This window comes from Thunnus maccoyii, chromosome 7 (assembly GCF_910596095.1).
Source record: "Thunnus maccoyii chromosome 7, fThuMac1.1, whole genome shotgun sequence".
NCBI classification, from domain to species: Eukaryota; Metazoa; Chordata; class Actinopteri; order Scombriformes; family Scombridae; genus Thunnus; species Thunnus maccoyii.
Window position 1 is genome coordinate 30,625,919 of NC_056539.1, and position 13,977 is coordinate 30,639,895.

At 41.6% G+C, this 13,977-nt stretch overlaps 1 protein-coding gene across 1 annotated transcript; it reads left to right on the forward strand.

Moving 5' to 3' along the window:
- Positions 1 to 5,734: 5,734 nt before the first annotated feature.
- sirt5 (sirtuin 5) lies at positions 5,735 to 12,637 on the forward strand. The gene is given in 10 exon segments (XM_042417797.1): positions 5,735 to 5,911; positions 6,745 to 6,860; positions 6,981 to 7,114; positions 8,460 to 8,685; positions 9,537 to 9,624; positions 10,574 to 10,627; positions 10,741 to 10,864; positions 11,337 to 11,452; positions 12,188 to 12,253; positions 12,255 to 12,637. Coding segments are annotated over 9 exon segments (1,053 nt in total). The 5' UTR covers positions 5,735 to 5,911; positions 6,745 to 6,757; the 3' UTR covers positions 12,397 to 12,637.
- Positions 12,638 to 13,977: the final 1,340 nt, after the last annotated feature.

Here is a 13,977-nt window from a genome sequence, read left to right on the forward strand (position 1 = left end):
CTTACTGTAATTAGTCCAGACAAAAAAATAAACATAAAGCCAGCTTGAGAAAGGAATTTTTATGTGCTGCTGTGTATCATTATCACGATAAATCAACCACCCAGAACACGTAGCATCGCAGACTTATTATCTATAAGAGTGTACAGGTACCCAAGGGCATTCTACTTTAAGAGACACTATATGCTCATACACACTGACATCACAGTGGCCGAGACCTTCCCACTCTCTTGGGTGTCAGCTTGGGTCTGAGTCACAGGCCTTACTTGGCTCAGGTTTTCTCTCCGCACAATGGCCAGCTTGTCTGAGCTGAATAGATGAACCCACGTGCCAGCGGAGGAAGAGTGAGGGGTTTTGTGTGTTTGGTGGGAGGCAGCAAGGCAGTGGAAGTACTCCTCTGCATTTAAAGCTCTCTCTCACTTCCTCCCTGTGCTTTTGTATTCTGCCCAGGTAGTTCTGGCACTCTGCTCAAGGCCTCTTAAAAGTATGCAGATAGCAGTGTTGATGGTATGTGCATGAGAGAAAGACAAAAGGTTTTCACTCAGACGGTGGGAGGTGGTTTACGTGCACCATTCCCACCATATTCTATGGAATACAGCCAACTCTGTTTCTTTTTCATTGTGCCAGCCTTTATGTTACTACAATCTACTAAAGCTTCCATCCTGCCACCCTGTCCTACTCATCCTCCTCCTCCTCCACCTCTTCCCACTCCTCCACCTCCTCCTCTCATTCCTTGTCTCAGTCTTTCATTCAGGTCTGTATTAAGGCTCTCTATGCTTGAATGAGAGTGTGGTAATGCCTGCGTCTTGGTCTTTGTGCGAAGGGCTAACATCCAACTGAGCTGACCTGGATTTATATTGCTGGAGAAGAGCTGTGCTGCCTGCGCTCTGGACTGACTCAAGATGATGGAAGCCAGTTGAAATTCCAACACACAGGCTTTAAAACAGATCTCGTCTGAATAATGTGCATAAAAAACAGGGAAGAGTGAAACAAAAAGTCACTGATAGTTTGCGATGTTGTGTTATGCTTAACTTCCTTCGGGACACACTGGTAGATCCATTTTAATGGGTTCATGTTGTACTGGTCCATCATTTTTAAAACCCATAGAACTTCACTTAGAAGCTGCATTAATCAGTTTTTTATATTAACACAATCATATCACTGTATCGTGATAAAGGGTTGCCCCTAGTGATGAACTCACAGACAGTTATAACCAACTTTGCAGCTCTATGGAGCTTTTTAGCCTCTTCTGACTCATTGTTTTGGTTTTACAGCACATTCACTGTGAGGTTCAGTCTCAGCACTTTCATCAACGTTGTTTTCGGCAAAGAAGCTCTGACAAAGCCTCTGAATATTAACTGCCCTGCACCATTTGGCAGATGGACAAACTTAGAGAATAGCTGATGAAGAAAGGGGAACATCTAGCAGCTAAAAAGACACATTTGTCTCAGCAGTTGATGATGATCAAACTAGAGTTAAAAGGAGAATGAATATTGGATTTACAATCATCAGATGGACAGAAACATGAGTCCCCTCTGCATCTTAGATCAAGGATCTGTGCATGCATACATGATTTATGTTTTAAAAATGTCACTTATTCTCCCCAAACTGCCTCTAAAATCCAAATAAATCAGGTCAATACAGCCTAGTCTACACCATCTAGTAGCACAGTGATGATTCTGCACTGGGAGCACTGGTGGACAGCAGCTTAATGCACTGTAATGAAATTCTGGTTCCTGGTTCAGTGGTGAGCATGGCTGGAGAGGGTCAGGCTCAAGAGAGCAACAACATGCCATCTGGCAAAAGCCACAGTGATAAACTCTTGTTTAGTAAACCTAATACTTCCAGCCTCCCACACACACACAAACACACACACATGCACACAGGCACACGCATACATATCAACACACACAAGCACACTGAGTGAGGATGGCATGGATATTGTCACATATGAATGGTGACACACATCAAAGAAAAGAGTGGGCTGGATTTATGCAAAACAACAGCAGCTAAACACACAGACATGAAGTAAATGGGAATCAAGTGAGTGGGTGGGCAGAGGGATTTGCTTGGGGGAAAAGAGAAAAGGGGGGGGAAAGGGAAAGAAGGCAGGGATGCTTCGTGGTTCGAGTGAAAGGTGTGAAGAAAAACATCCCTCCTTTGACGTAGCTGGCAGTGCCTGCTGGATCCTCGATGATGCCATGCCAGTGTCACGCAGCTGCAGCCTGCCTGCTCTGTTTTTAGCTAACAGCCAGGAGCAGCACTGTTAGCAAGACACAGCAGCCGCCCCCCGCCCCTACTCTACCTCCTCCCCTGACTCCTTCACATTCAAGCCATGTCTGATGGAAAGCCTGACACAAAGCTCCAAGAAAGAATAGTGGTACTCATATTGGGGAGGCTCGGCTAATCTAGCTGACATGAGGTGCTGCTGTTTAATAGAAAACAAAATGGAGAGGAAGATTGTTAAGGGCCAGAGAGAGGGCAGCTGAGAGAGATTATGAGTAGGTGGGTCTGAACACCGTGAGTCATAAAGGTCTAAGCAGGCTAAAGGGGGGAGGAGGAGGGCATATTACAGAGCAAGCATGTGAGTAATTCCTGATCTCATTAAGATTTATGTAAGGCTGGTTTTTCACATACAGCTCTCACCTGTACTTAAGGCTAAAGATAAAGGTGGACTTAAAAATATAAATAGAGCCACACATGCCCTTTCACACAGTACTGTTATGATTTGGTTTAACAGTGACTATGTAAAGTAAATTTAATATGATTGCTGACTAAGGCATTGCAGTTTACATGTTTAAAAAAAGGAAAATGAAGGTAAATAAATAACTATAGCCAGGCTGGAGAATTTTCTAGCGTTGGCATCTGTCCGGAAATGGAAAAATATAAGCTTGAGTCTAGCCTAGACGACCAAGCACCATGTGACAGGGATTTGTCACATCGGGCAATTCTGGGGGAGGGTCTGCCACAAGCTATTCGGGTGCAGGGGCTCTTTTTTTAAAAAAAAAAGAAAAAAGAAAAGCGTCTCATGTATGTAACGTGGATGATCATGGATGGAGAAATGCCGATTCCTGTTCGTCTATCCTGCTCGGTGTCATTTTCAGCACCGAGGGCCGGTGGACAGCTCCGCGCTGATGTGATATTAAAGCAGCCTCCCTCCCGGGGATGAGGAGAGCTTTTCATAGGAGAAACTGCTTATTTTCAAATCAAAAACATGATGAAAACGAACATGGATGTAGCTGTAAAACCCCCCCAAGATGCCCATGATCCAGGCTTCGTGACAGCGTACCATCGTGACCATGGCAACAAAGGAAACAATAACTTATCTCTCCTGTTTTCACGCAGACAAACTATATAGGATTTCGCATTCAAGAGCATCCGTCCCTCACCCTTCTCCAAACGCAGTGATAACAACTGCATTTTAAACGAGTGGCCCGAGGCAGCCAAGTTCACACAACATTTCACTGCAGCCGACAATCAAGGCGGAGTCTGGTTGGAGCAACAGCAATCAATCGTCCTATAGGGATAATTAGGTTTCCACTACCTAATCGTACCTTGCACACCGCAAATCGCACGCATACTTAGAATAAAAAACAGCCTATGTGGGAGATTCTTGCCCGCTCATCTCCTAGTGCATGAGTCACTGTGTGGTTACCGTCCACCAAGGTGCAGCTGAGCACTATGGGTACCGTCAGACCTGCACAATGAAAGCCCAAAGTCATGCTGATGTGTGGGAACTGTCACTAAACGATTGAGCCATTGCTCTCATAGCGAAGCAGCGTTTCACTATAATATGCTATCCCCCCCCCGTAGAGGCTGCTAACTGTAATACACCCAGACATGAAGTGAGGGGCATCGGTGTCGCTGGCTGGTTGCCTACCTGTCTCCAGGTGCAATGAGATCCTCGCCTCGTTGATGTAAGGCGTGTCACTCTTGGACCGGACCCTCCGGATCGGTCTGCGGTCTACCTCCTCCTCCGGGGCCGCCGCCATGTTCGGCCAGCCGGGCAGCGTCCACAGGCGACCGGCGGGACTGCGAGAGATTCGGCGCCGCAGCAGCAGCAGCAGCAGCAGCCACTCGTGCACCCGCCCGGGCAGACGGTGTAGGAGGGGGGGCGGGCGGGCTATTGTAATGGTGATGGACGGTAGGAGGGGGGGAGGAAGAGAGAGAGAGAGAGAGAGAGAGAGAGAGAGAGAGAGAGAGAGAGAGAGAGAGAGAGAGAGAGGAGATGGTAAGCTTGATGATCTGTTCCTATTTTTTTTTTCCTGTAAGTCAGCTCCACCTGCTCAAGTTCCAACTCTATTGGCCAATGAAAAGCAAGAGACCACAATCACCTCTTCTGTTCATTTAAGTGTTGCCAGGGTGGCTTATATCCTCAGGGGAAATAATTTATCGATTTACAGAAAATAAATCGACCACAATCTTGATAATTGAGTTATCCTTTAAGCCATTTATCAAGCAGAAAATGCCATCTATTCCTTTGGCTCTGGGAAGTTGTGATGGGTTTTTTGTTGTGTGGCAATTTTGAGACATTTAGAAGACTAATTGGTTTGTTGAAAAAATAATCAGATGAATCAATAATAAAAATAATCAATAATTGCAGCTATGATCATCAAGCTCACAAGCCTAAATTACAAGGACATCATTGAGGAAAAATAACTAAAATGGACCTGACCATCATTAAATCACAAAAACTACGGGCCTATAAAAACTCACTTTTATAGGAACATAAACATGAAAGGTAAAATATCAAGGTCAGACCTGATATTAAAATCTCACTAGTGAGTTTTAGAAGCCAACAATAATTATGAGGCTGTGTCAAAACATGCTTGCGCACTCTAATTAGGATGTTATGGGCTATTAATTTGGATCATAAGTTGTCATACATTTCTGCTGGCTGTAAATATAACAGGTCTTGCAGGCACCTTTCCTCCCATTTTAAGAAATGTCCACTTATCTCCTTTAAACCCCCCTTAAAAGCAATGCAATCAACCGGCAGCTGCCATCATGAAGCTGGATATGGATCATTTGTGGCTCTTTGAGAAAAGCTTTGTGACACCACCAGTCAATAAAATTATCTACTGGTTTGACAGACTAACCAACAGACATACATTCAGGGTGGGACAAAGAAAGAAGAAGTGACAGGACTGAGAGTGGTCAGGCTGCAGGGCCGACCAAAACTTGTCTGCTATAATTACAATAATTCATCATTGAAAACATGATACAAAATAAACACATGCCATGAAACAGGAAATTTAACAATAGCTTAATATTGCCTATCTTTCTATCTATCTATCTATCTATCTATCTATCTATCTATCTATCTATCTATCTATCTATCTATCTATCTATCTCAGATCGAACAGGGTTATTGGAGTAAAACACAATTACAATCACATTTGGAACACATGTTTTACTGCTCCAATGCTGGCCTCTAGTGGGAAAGGGGAATCAAAAATCACTGTAGCATTGGCATGCTTCCATTAAATCAATAACAATACACAAGAGAGGGGCAGCACAGCAAGCAAATCTGATTCTGTTCTTTATTGACAGTTCTGGTTAAAAGTAAATGAAGCTGACATTAAATTTTAGTCATCCAGAAATGCATGAAACTACCTTTCTATCCTTAATAAGGCCTCCATACTGCAGGGATGGAAACATGCGGTAAAGCGACTATTGTAGTACAAATGCTCCCTCTGCTGGTCATTTCTGTGTTTGGAGCAGTTGTTATTTACCTCGTTGTCCCTTCTGATAGGCTCATTACCTGAACTCGTTTACCTCGCTTTGCCTCCTGATAGGCTCATCACCTGTAAGCGTGACCAATCATCTCAGCTGCTGAGCTGCTGGATGAGAAACAAACACCGACTGAGTTCCTGGTTGCTACAGTTCATGGTCTGGGGCTTCGCTTTGACAGGTAGTCGGTCTCAGCAAACCAGAGATTTGACCAAGGAACTTAGTCGTCTCTGGAAATATGCATATGTTGGAATACCAAGTTGCCATGACGACGTGACGTGACGCCGGTTAAACCGCTGTTACTGTGGAAACCGGCGCTAGCTTAGCTCGCTAACAGACAGCTGCGAGGCTGCTACTAGCTTAGCTGCTACGCAGGGAAAGTGTATTCTTTGCTAGTTAATGTGTAAAAAAAAAAAAAACGAGCTATAGTGCTGCAGAAATCACAACTATTTTGACAGCATGTGCAAACACAAGTCAAGAGGCTTGGATATGCTTTTATATGTTAACTCAGGTGACCTCTTAGCTTTATAAAGTGATAGTGACCTTACTGAGAGCAAAAATAACCACACTGAAGGGCCTCAACGCTTTTACATTTGAGACTTTTAAAACGAAAGTTACATTCAAGTCACGGTTAGAAAACTGTTTTATGAGGCAAACTTTGAGAAAACCGTTAATGTCTACTCATGACAGTCTTAATCTCTGTTTTAAAGGCATTTCCAGATGGACCAATGACTCTTTTATCCATCGGGACCATAAATAAGCCGTCTGTTGCACAACGAAGGACATGTATAAAGTGTTGTTCAAGTTGCCACTCCTTTATTTGTCCAAACAAACATGGCAGCCGGAAGTGACATATCTCCTTGCTTATGTTTAATTCACAAAAACATGGTTACCTTCGTGACTTGAATTATTAATTGGTACTGAAAAGTCTAAAATATAATCATCAACAATTACATGAAAGATGTAAGTTGCTGTTAGTTTTGGCTGCAATCACAGTGTAATTTTTCTCTTCAGGCACCAAACTCCAATGATTGTGCGCCAGTTCGCCTGTAGAGGTTTAATAAACCCGCATATTTGTGGTCACCTGAAGAAACCCCCAGGTGGTCAACAAATGGCGAGGCCCAGTTCAGGTAGACTTTCTGCAGCTTCACCTTCACAATGTCTTCATACGAAAGGAAATATTGTTTCCATTACTGTCACTTTGTGTATTTTCTAATCAGTTTGTGTGTTTGTGGGGTGTCAATGTTTAGACCTGGCAGCATTCAGGGAGATTTTCTCCAAAGCCAAAAACATAGCCATCATCACTGGAGCAGGTGTGAGTGCCGAGAGTGGAGTCCCCACCTTCAGAGGAGCCGGGGGCTACTGGAGAAAATGGCAAGCACAGGTAGACATCCACTTCTGTTTTTTTTTATCAGCTGTCAAGACATATTGAATGCATTGCTGTTGCATCTTTTTCTTCCTTGGATTGCTCCATGTTATTCTCATTATATTTTTCTTACTGTCATAAATCTCATGTGCAGAGCCAAAAAACCCAACCAAACCAACTGGATGACATGTCAGTTCAGAGTTTTGGGCAGGGTAGTTTGTGTAGAGTAAAGACTAATAAAAGTGATCACTGTTATTAGTCTTGGGAGCCATTTCTAAACAAACTACCCTGCCCAAACTCTTCCAGGTCTAAGACACAGAGGAATAAAATATATCAGGCTTTTGATACATACACAATACTTGTAAGTAGGATCAATTCATTGTTGGTTTGCACATGAGTTTGCACACGAGAAGAGAATTATAGAAAGTCGCCATTCATATCCTTAAATGGAAAACACAGGTCATGTTTACAGGCAAATATTTAGATGTTTAGTAGCTGATCATAAAGCCACAAGTGATGTTTTTTTTTAGATCAGTCTGTTAAAGTTTTTTAATGTGTTGAATCCACAGCATAACCACTGAGGATTAATCAATTAGTCAATTGACAGAAAATTAATTGGCAACTATTTTGATAATCGAATAACTGAAAAAATGCCAAAAATTTGTTGGTTGCAGCACCTCAAAAGTGAGGATGTGAAGCTTTTATGTGTCATACATAATAGAAAACAGAACATCTTTGGATTTTGGACTGTTGATCTGATAAAACAAGACATTTAAAGGCGTCACCTCGGGCCTCTGAGAGGCGATAAATAATGAATCAAGAAAATAATTACCGGATTAACTGATAAGGAAAATGATTGTTAGTCGCAGCCCCAAAGCAGCGATATTCTTTCTCAAAAGAGAATTTCTTGGTCAGAGTACTTGTAGGAAATAACAAACTCTTCTGTCCTGCTCTGGTTTAGGAGTCTGTACTTATCAAGCTTCCATCCATTCATCCATGTTCTTTACTGCTTATCTTCTAGAGGGTTGCTGGGGAGCTGGAGTCAATCCCAGCTGACACTGGGCTAGAGGCGGGGTACACCTTGGACAGGTCGCTAGTCAATCCCAGGGCTTACATATAGTCAAGCGTCTCTAATGAATTATAACAGGAAGTGAGCTGACTACAACTAAAATAGTCCTGACTCAGAAGAAACCAACATGTCTAATTCTTTAGGAAGTTGCTTTGTCTTCTGTTAACAGTGTAGGACGTAATTTAGCTTAAATTTCCAACAAGCAAAATCTGTTGTCAATAAAGGAGCTTTTGTAATATTATTTTTATAGTGAACTTTTTGATCTGCACTGATTATTGTCTTGGTCTCTGTTAGGAACTCGCCACCCCAGAGGCCTTCTCCAGGAATCCTTCACGTGTCTGGGAGTTTTACCACTACCGCCGCGAGGTCATGCTCACGAAAAACCCTAACCCCGCTCACCTGGCTATCGCAGAGTGTGAGGAGCGGCTGAGCAAACAGGGTCGTAACGTCACCGTCGTCACTCAGAACATCGACGAGCTCCACCGCCGCGCCGGATCCAAAAACATCCTGGAAATCCACGGTAAGTAAAATTTATAAAGAGCGAAGACACTTAAAGAAATAATCCGACATTTTGGGAAATACATGAGAACACAGATACCACTCTTACGTCTGTACAGTGTGTATGTAGCTGCAGCCAGCAGCCGGGTAGCTGAGCTTATCTTAGCATAAAGACTGGAAACGAGGAAGAGCTCATCTGGATCTAACCGAACAAAATCCACCTACCAACACCTCTGAAGCTCACTCATCATCATTTTTTCAATTTGTACAAAAACTGAAGTGTAAAAGTGACAAAACAGTGTGTTATGAGGGTTATATATCAGACTATTTCCTGGTTAGGACCGGTAACTTCCTTGAGTTAGCTTAGATATCATAGCTTCATATGTACCATAGCCTTTAACAATTCCACATATAGTTTTTTAAGATTCTAGCATTTCTTTGTTTGTAGTTTCTTTCAACTGTGTGTGTATCTGTTGATCTGGGCGACAAGCGGCTGCATACAATTACCTTCACAAGAATAAATAAAGCTTTATTGAATTGAATTGAGCCATACAGACATGATAGTGGTGTCAATTTTTGTATCTAACTCAATGTAAGAATGCAATTTCCCAAAATGTTGAACTATTCCTTTAATACCATTTATTTTCATTGTTGATTGATCTATCAATTATTTCTAGATTAATCATTAATTAATAGTTAAGTGCATAAAATGTCAGAAAATTAGTAAAAAATATAGATAATAGAGAAAAGTCACACATCCTCACAGTGAAATGTTGCCATTTTATGTGATTAATTACTTAAAACGATCCCAGTTATTAAAATGTTGAAGAATTTTCTGTTGATTTACTGACTTATTGTGTTCTGTAACTTCAGGAAGTCTGTTTAAAACGCGCTGCATGAGTTGTGGTCATGAAGCAGCCAATTACAAGAGCCCCATCTGTGCAGCTCTGAAGGGCAAAGGGTAAGTCGCTTCACCCAGTATAAACTGGTGAACCGCACAGTTCTTCCCTCAATAATATGAACATTTGTTACAAGAGATATTGATCACATTCGTTTAAGCGCAAAATGTCAGAGAAAACAGGCTGATTCAGATGTCAGGAGCTAAATAACACCTGCTAACACGGTGAAAAGGAAACTCTGACTCGCCTGAAATGTCACTTTGTCTCTTATTTGACATTTAAAATGGTTTATTTAAAATCCATCTCAGCTGCAGATTAAACGAAAGACGTCCTGAGCTGAAATTCAAAATTCATATCAGAACTGATCGTGTCAAGTTAAATTGATCCGTACTGTGCTCTGTTAATAATAATCCTGATTAAATTTGAATCCACTCTTCTCTTTTCATTTAAGTGTCCTAAATATCATTTTTGTTTTATTAAAACATCAGAAGGAATACGATGAGTTCGTGCACATCGCTGATGGAGAACAGTTACATTTAAAAGATGAGAGAAATATCATGAATTAGTAAAAGATGAATGAATAATGAAAGAAAATAGATGAAACGGTTATTTAAAGTGTCCCTTTGGATGTTAGTTTTGAGGCTGATTTATTTAATTGGTCAGTATTTTTATGTTTGTTGTGGTTTTTCTGTCATTTCTTCTACTATGATGCATTCAATGTTCTCTTTATGAAGAACTATTAACTTGTCAATCATACTTTAGCTAAAATGTTGTGGATTTATTAACTTTAATGTATTTCAAGTGTAGCTGTTTCATGTGGGGAAATATAAATATCAAATAGGGGCTCAGTATCAATATTAAATGACATGAATTTGAAGGGAAAAATGTTTTAGATTTAGGAAATCCCTGATGCAAGCGTCTCTACATTTAACATTGTTTGAGAATGTATTTGGGTGGAATTTACCTTTTTCTTATATTTCACCTGACCTCTTCATCAAACTGCTTCCTCAGAGCTCCAGACCCAGACACACATGACGCTCAGATCCCTGTCCAGGATCTGCCCAGGTAGGATGACTCACATTCGCTTTTTTTTTTGCTCTGCTCTTTGCAGATCAAGGTATTTTGTTTGTTGACGAAGCGTGTGTGTGTGTGTGTGTGTGTGTGTGTGTGTGTTTCAGGTGTGAGCAGACAGGCTGTCACGGTCTCCTGAGACCAGCTGTGGTTTGGTTTGGAGAGACTCTGGATTCAGACGTCCTCAACCACGCAGAGAAAGTGCTGGATAGCTGTGACCTGTGTCTGGTGGTGAGTGTGTGTGTGTGCGTGTGACAGAGAGTTCAGTCAGTATTACTACCAAACTGAATAATGTACCTGAGAATTTTATTATCACACTCAATAATAGTTAGTGGGCACTGGTGGCCTAAAAATAGAGAAGTGAGCTTGTGAAACGGCGTTTTAATCCCTGGACCAGCAGGAAATTTGAGGCCAGTTTCACCAAATTTGCTACATGTGAACTTGCAACTAATAATTATTTTCATTATTGATGAATCTTTTGATTATTTTCTCTAACATACTAACTAACCGATTAGACTTAGTTTTGTCTATAAAATGCCTGTATTTGTGCACATATTTATCATAGTACATGTTGTCACTTTTTGCTTTCAATAGCTTCCCTTTTTATTTTTTTTCGTGTTTTTTATTTCTGACATGTTTGGAAAACCTTTTTTTTCCCCTCCACTGTTTTTTTTAAATTCCTAAATAACTTCCCCCTCTGCAGGTTGGCACTTCATCCATCGTGTATCCGGCGGCCATGTTTGCTCCTCAGGTGGCAGCCAGAGGCGTCCCCGTGGCTGAATTCAACATGGAAAACACTCCGGCCACCATGCGCTTCAAGTATGTCACACTATCACACATGCATGCATCATTTAAAGGGGACATAACATGTTTTTTGTGATTGTCTTTTATTTTTATACTGTTATGATGTTAAACGTGGTCCAAAACTTGAGGTTAACATGTGTAAACATGTTGCCTTCAAGGCAAAAGCCGGGGCTTCAGCCTGCTCTGAACGCTTTGTTTGCAAAGGTATCTCTACTTCCCCTTCGTGATGATGTCAGATCACTCACACATGCCCACAAACAGCCGTCTGTTATGTAATCTTTGTTGCTAAGGTTGTTTCACAGGTTGTTCACGTTGTCCACTCGCATATATCGGATCAGATTCAGGCTCAAACATGTACGGATGTATTGGAGAACTTTCCATTTTGTGTAAAGAACAAGAAAAAAAGCAGAATCCTACTAGTATTGTTTATTGATGTGGCCTCTGGAGCCTGCGGATGTCTGCTGATGGGCAGCTTCAGGAAGCTAACCAATCAGAACAGAGTGGGTTCATCAGGAGGCGGGCCTTAAAGAGACAGGAGCTAAAACTGCCTGTTTCAGACAGAGGCTGAACTGAGGGGCTGCATAAAGGACCAGTATAAGATAAATAGATTTTTTTTAACTGTAAATCATGCAGAGATATCCCAGTAGAGCCTCAGAATATAAATATAGAGCTGGAAATATGCATCATATGTCCCCTTTAAAGCAGTTTATCTCATTGTTACAGTCTAACAACCTTTTGTGTACGTTTTAGGTTCCACTTCCACGGCCCCTGTGGGACCACCTTACCCCCCGCACTGGCCCGCCACGAGACTGAACAATAATGAAAACCAGTCCGGCTCTTCACAGACCAGACTGTCTAACACTGGAGGACTTTATTGGTACAAATACCAAAAAATAATGGGGTTGAATATGATGAGTACCCGACATGAAGAATGTGGACACAAGGTTCATGAAAAATAAGAAGAAGCCAACAAACAAACAGTCAAAAAGGGAAACAGTTTGTTCAAGTTGTCACACAATGAAGAGTAAACAGATTATATAATTAATATTTAAACACACTGAACTTTAGGCCGTTAATGTCAAGTTGATACACTTTGTCTTTTGTGGCTTCTAGCTTTGATGGTTCATGTTCTGCAAGGTGCCAACAACAACTGATTTATTTCTATTAAATGAAAAACTTTAAAAAAAATGAAATATTCAACATTGTAGCAGATGTTACTTTGATGCCAAACACTAGTCCGCTGTGATGACTGCAGAGCTTTAATTATAGGGCTGCAACTAATGATTATTTTCATTATCTATTAATCTGTTGATTATTTTCTCGGTTAATCGATTAGTTGTTTGGTCCAGAAAATGTCAGAAAACGGTGAAAAATGTGGAGGACTGTTTCCTGGAGCCCAAGGTGACGTCTTCAAATTGTCTGTTTGTTTTGTCCGCAAACCAAAGATATTAACTTTACTGTCATAGAACACTATATTCACATTTGAGAAGCTGGAATCAGAGATTTTTTTTCTTTAAAGAATGGCGCAAAATGATTAATTGATCATCAAAATAGTTGGCAGCTAATCGATTAATTGACTAATCATTGCAGCTCTATTTAATTCAATAACTTATGTGTTAGTTTCCACTGGTTCTTCCAAAACATTAACTGTGCTGTGTATAAAACCCACTCCATTTGCAGTGAATGAATAATGAATGTATGACAGTAGGGGGCAGTGTTTAGCTGCTGCTGTTGTTGTGAAAGCTTCTCTCCTCCAGTTTGAAGACAAACCTGAATCCTTCCAGTGAATCCGTGAGCTCTGTCTGGGATATGTGTCACTTCTGTGTTGTCTGAATTTATGGACCGTGATGAATACTGTGTACGATGCCTGCCAGTAGCCACGAGTCAGCTGCAGTTAAACCAGGGAAACCAGAGACTGTGCACGCTGTCATGAGGAGATGAAGGATTTGTTATGTATTTCGAGATATGACTGGAATAGCATATTGACACGAAATGAAGTCCATTGAGATAAATGTTCTATTCTTATAAACTGTTTCCTTCCCTTCCTGCAGTGTGTGGTGATGGTGGTGGACTGTGTGTTTACATCTATAGGCTCTCTGTTACAGGCGATGGTCAAAGATGAGATTGTGCCTGACACTTCCCCGCTTGGCCTTACACTCCCAACCCCCCCTGACTTTCATCATCTCAGCATAAACACACACTGTGCACAGGCAAAGTTCAATTCTTTACATGGACATTTTCAGGAGTGGAGGATGTCAGCAGAGGTTATTAATATTAAGCTAACCTGATGGAGATTTCTCTACTATCTCTCCCGCCTTTGCTCTCTCTCAGCTACCTCTTGTATTGCTGTTTCCCCTCTCCGCTGTCATCTGTACATCTGCCATGTGTGTGGTGTTTGAGTCGCCACGCAATCCCTCCCTCTCTCCCTCACCTCACCTCCCTCCCTCCCCAGCTACGCCTCCATCACCTGCTCATTAGAGAGAGGATGATGGTCCGACGGTCCCCCATGACTCTGCTCCAAAAATAACAGAGCCAATTTC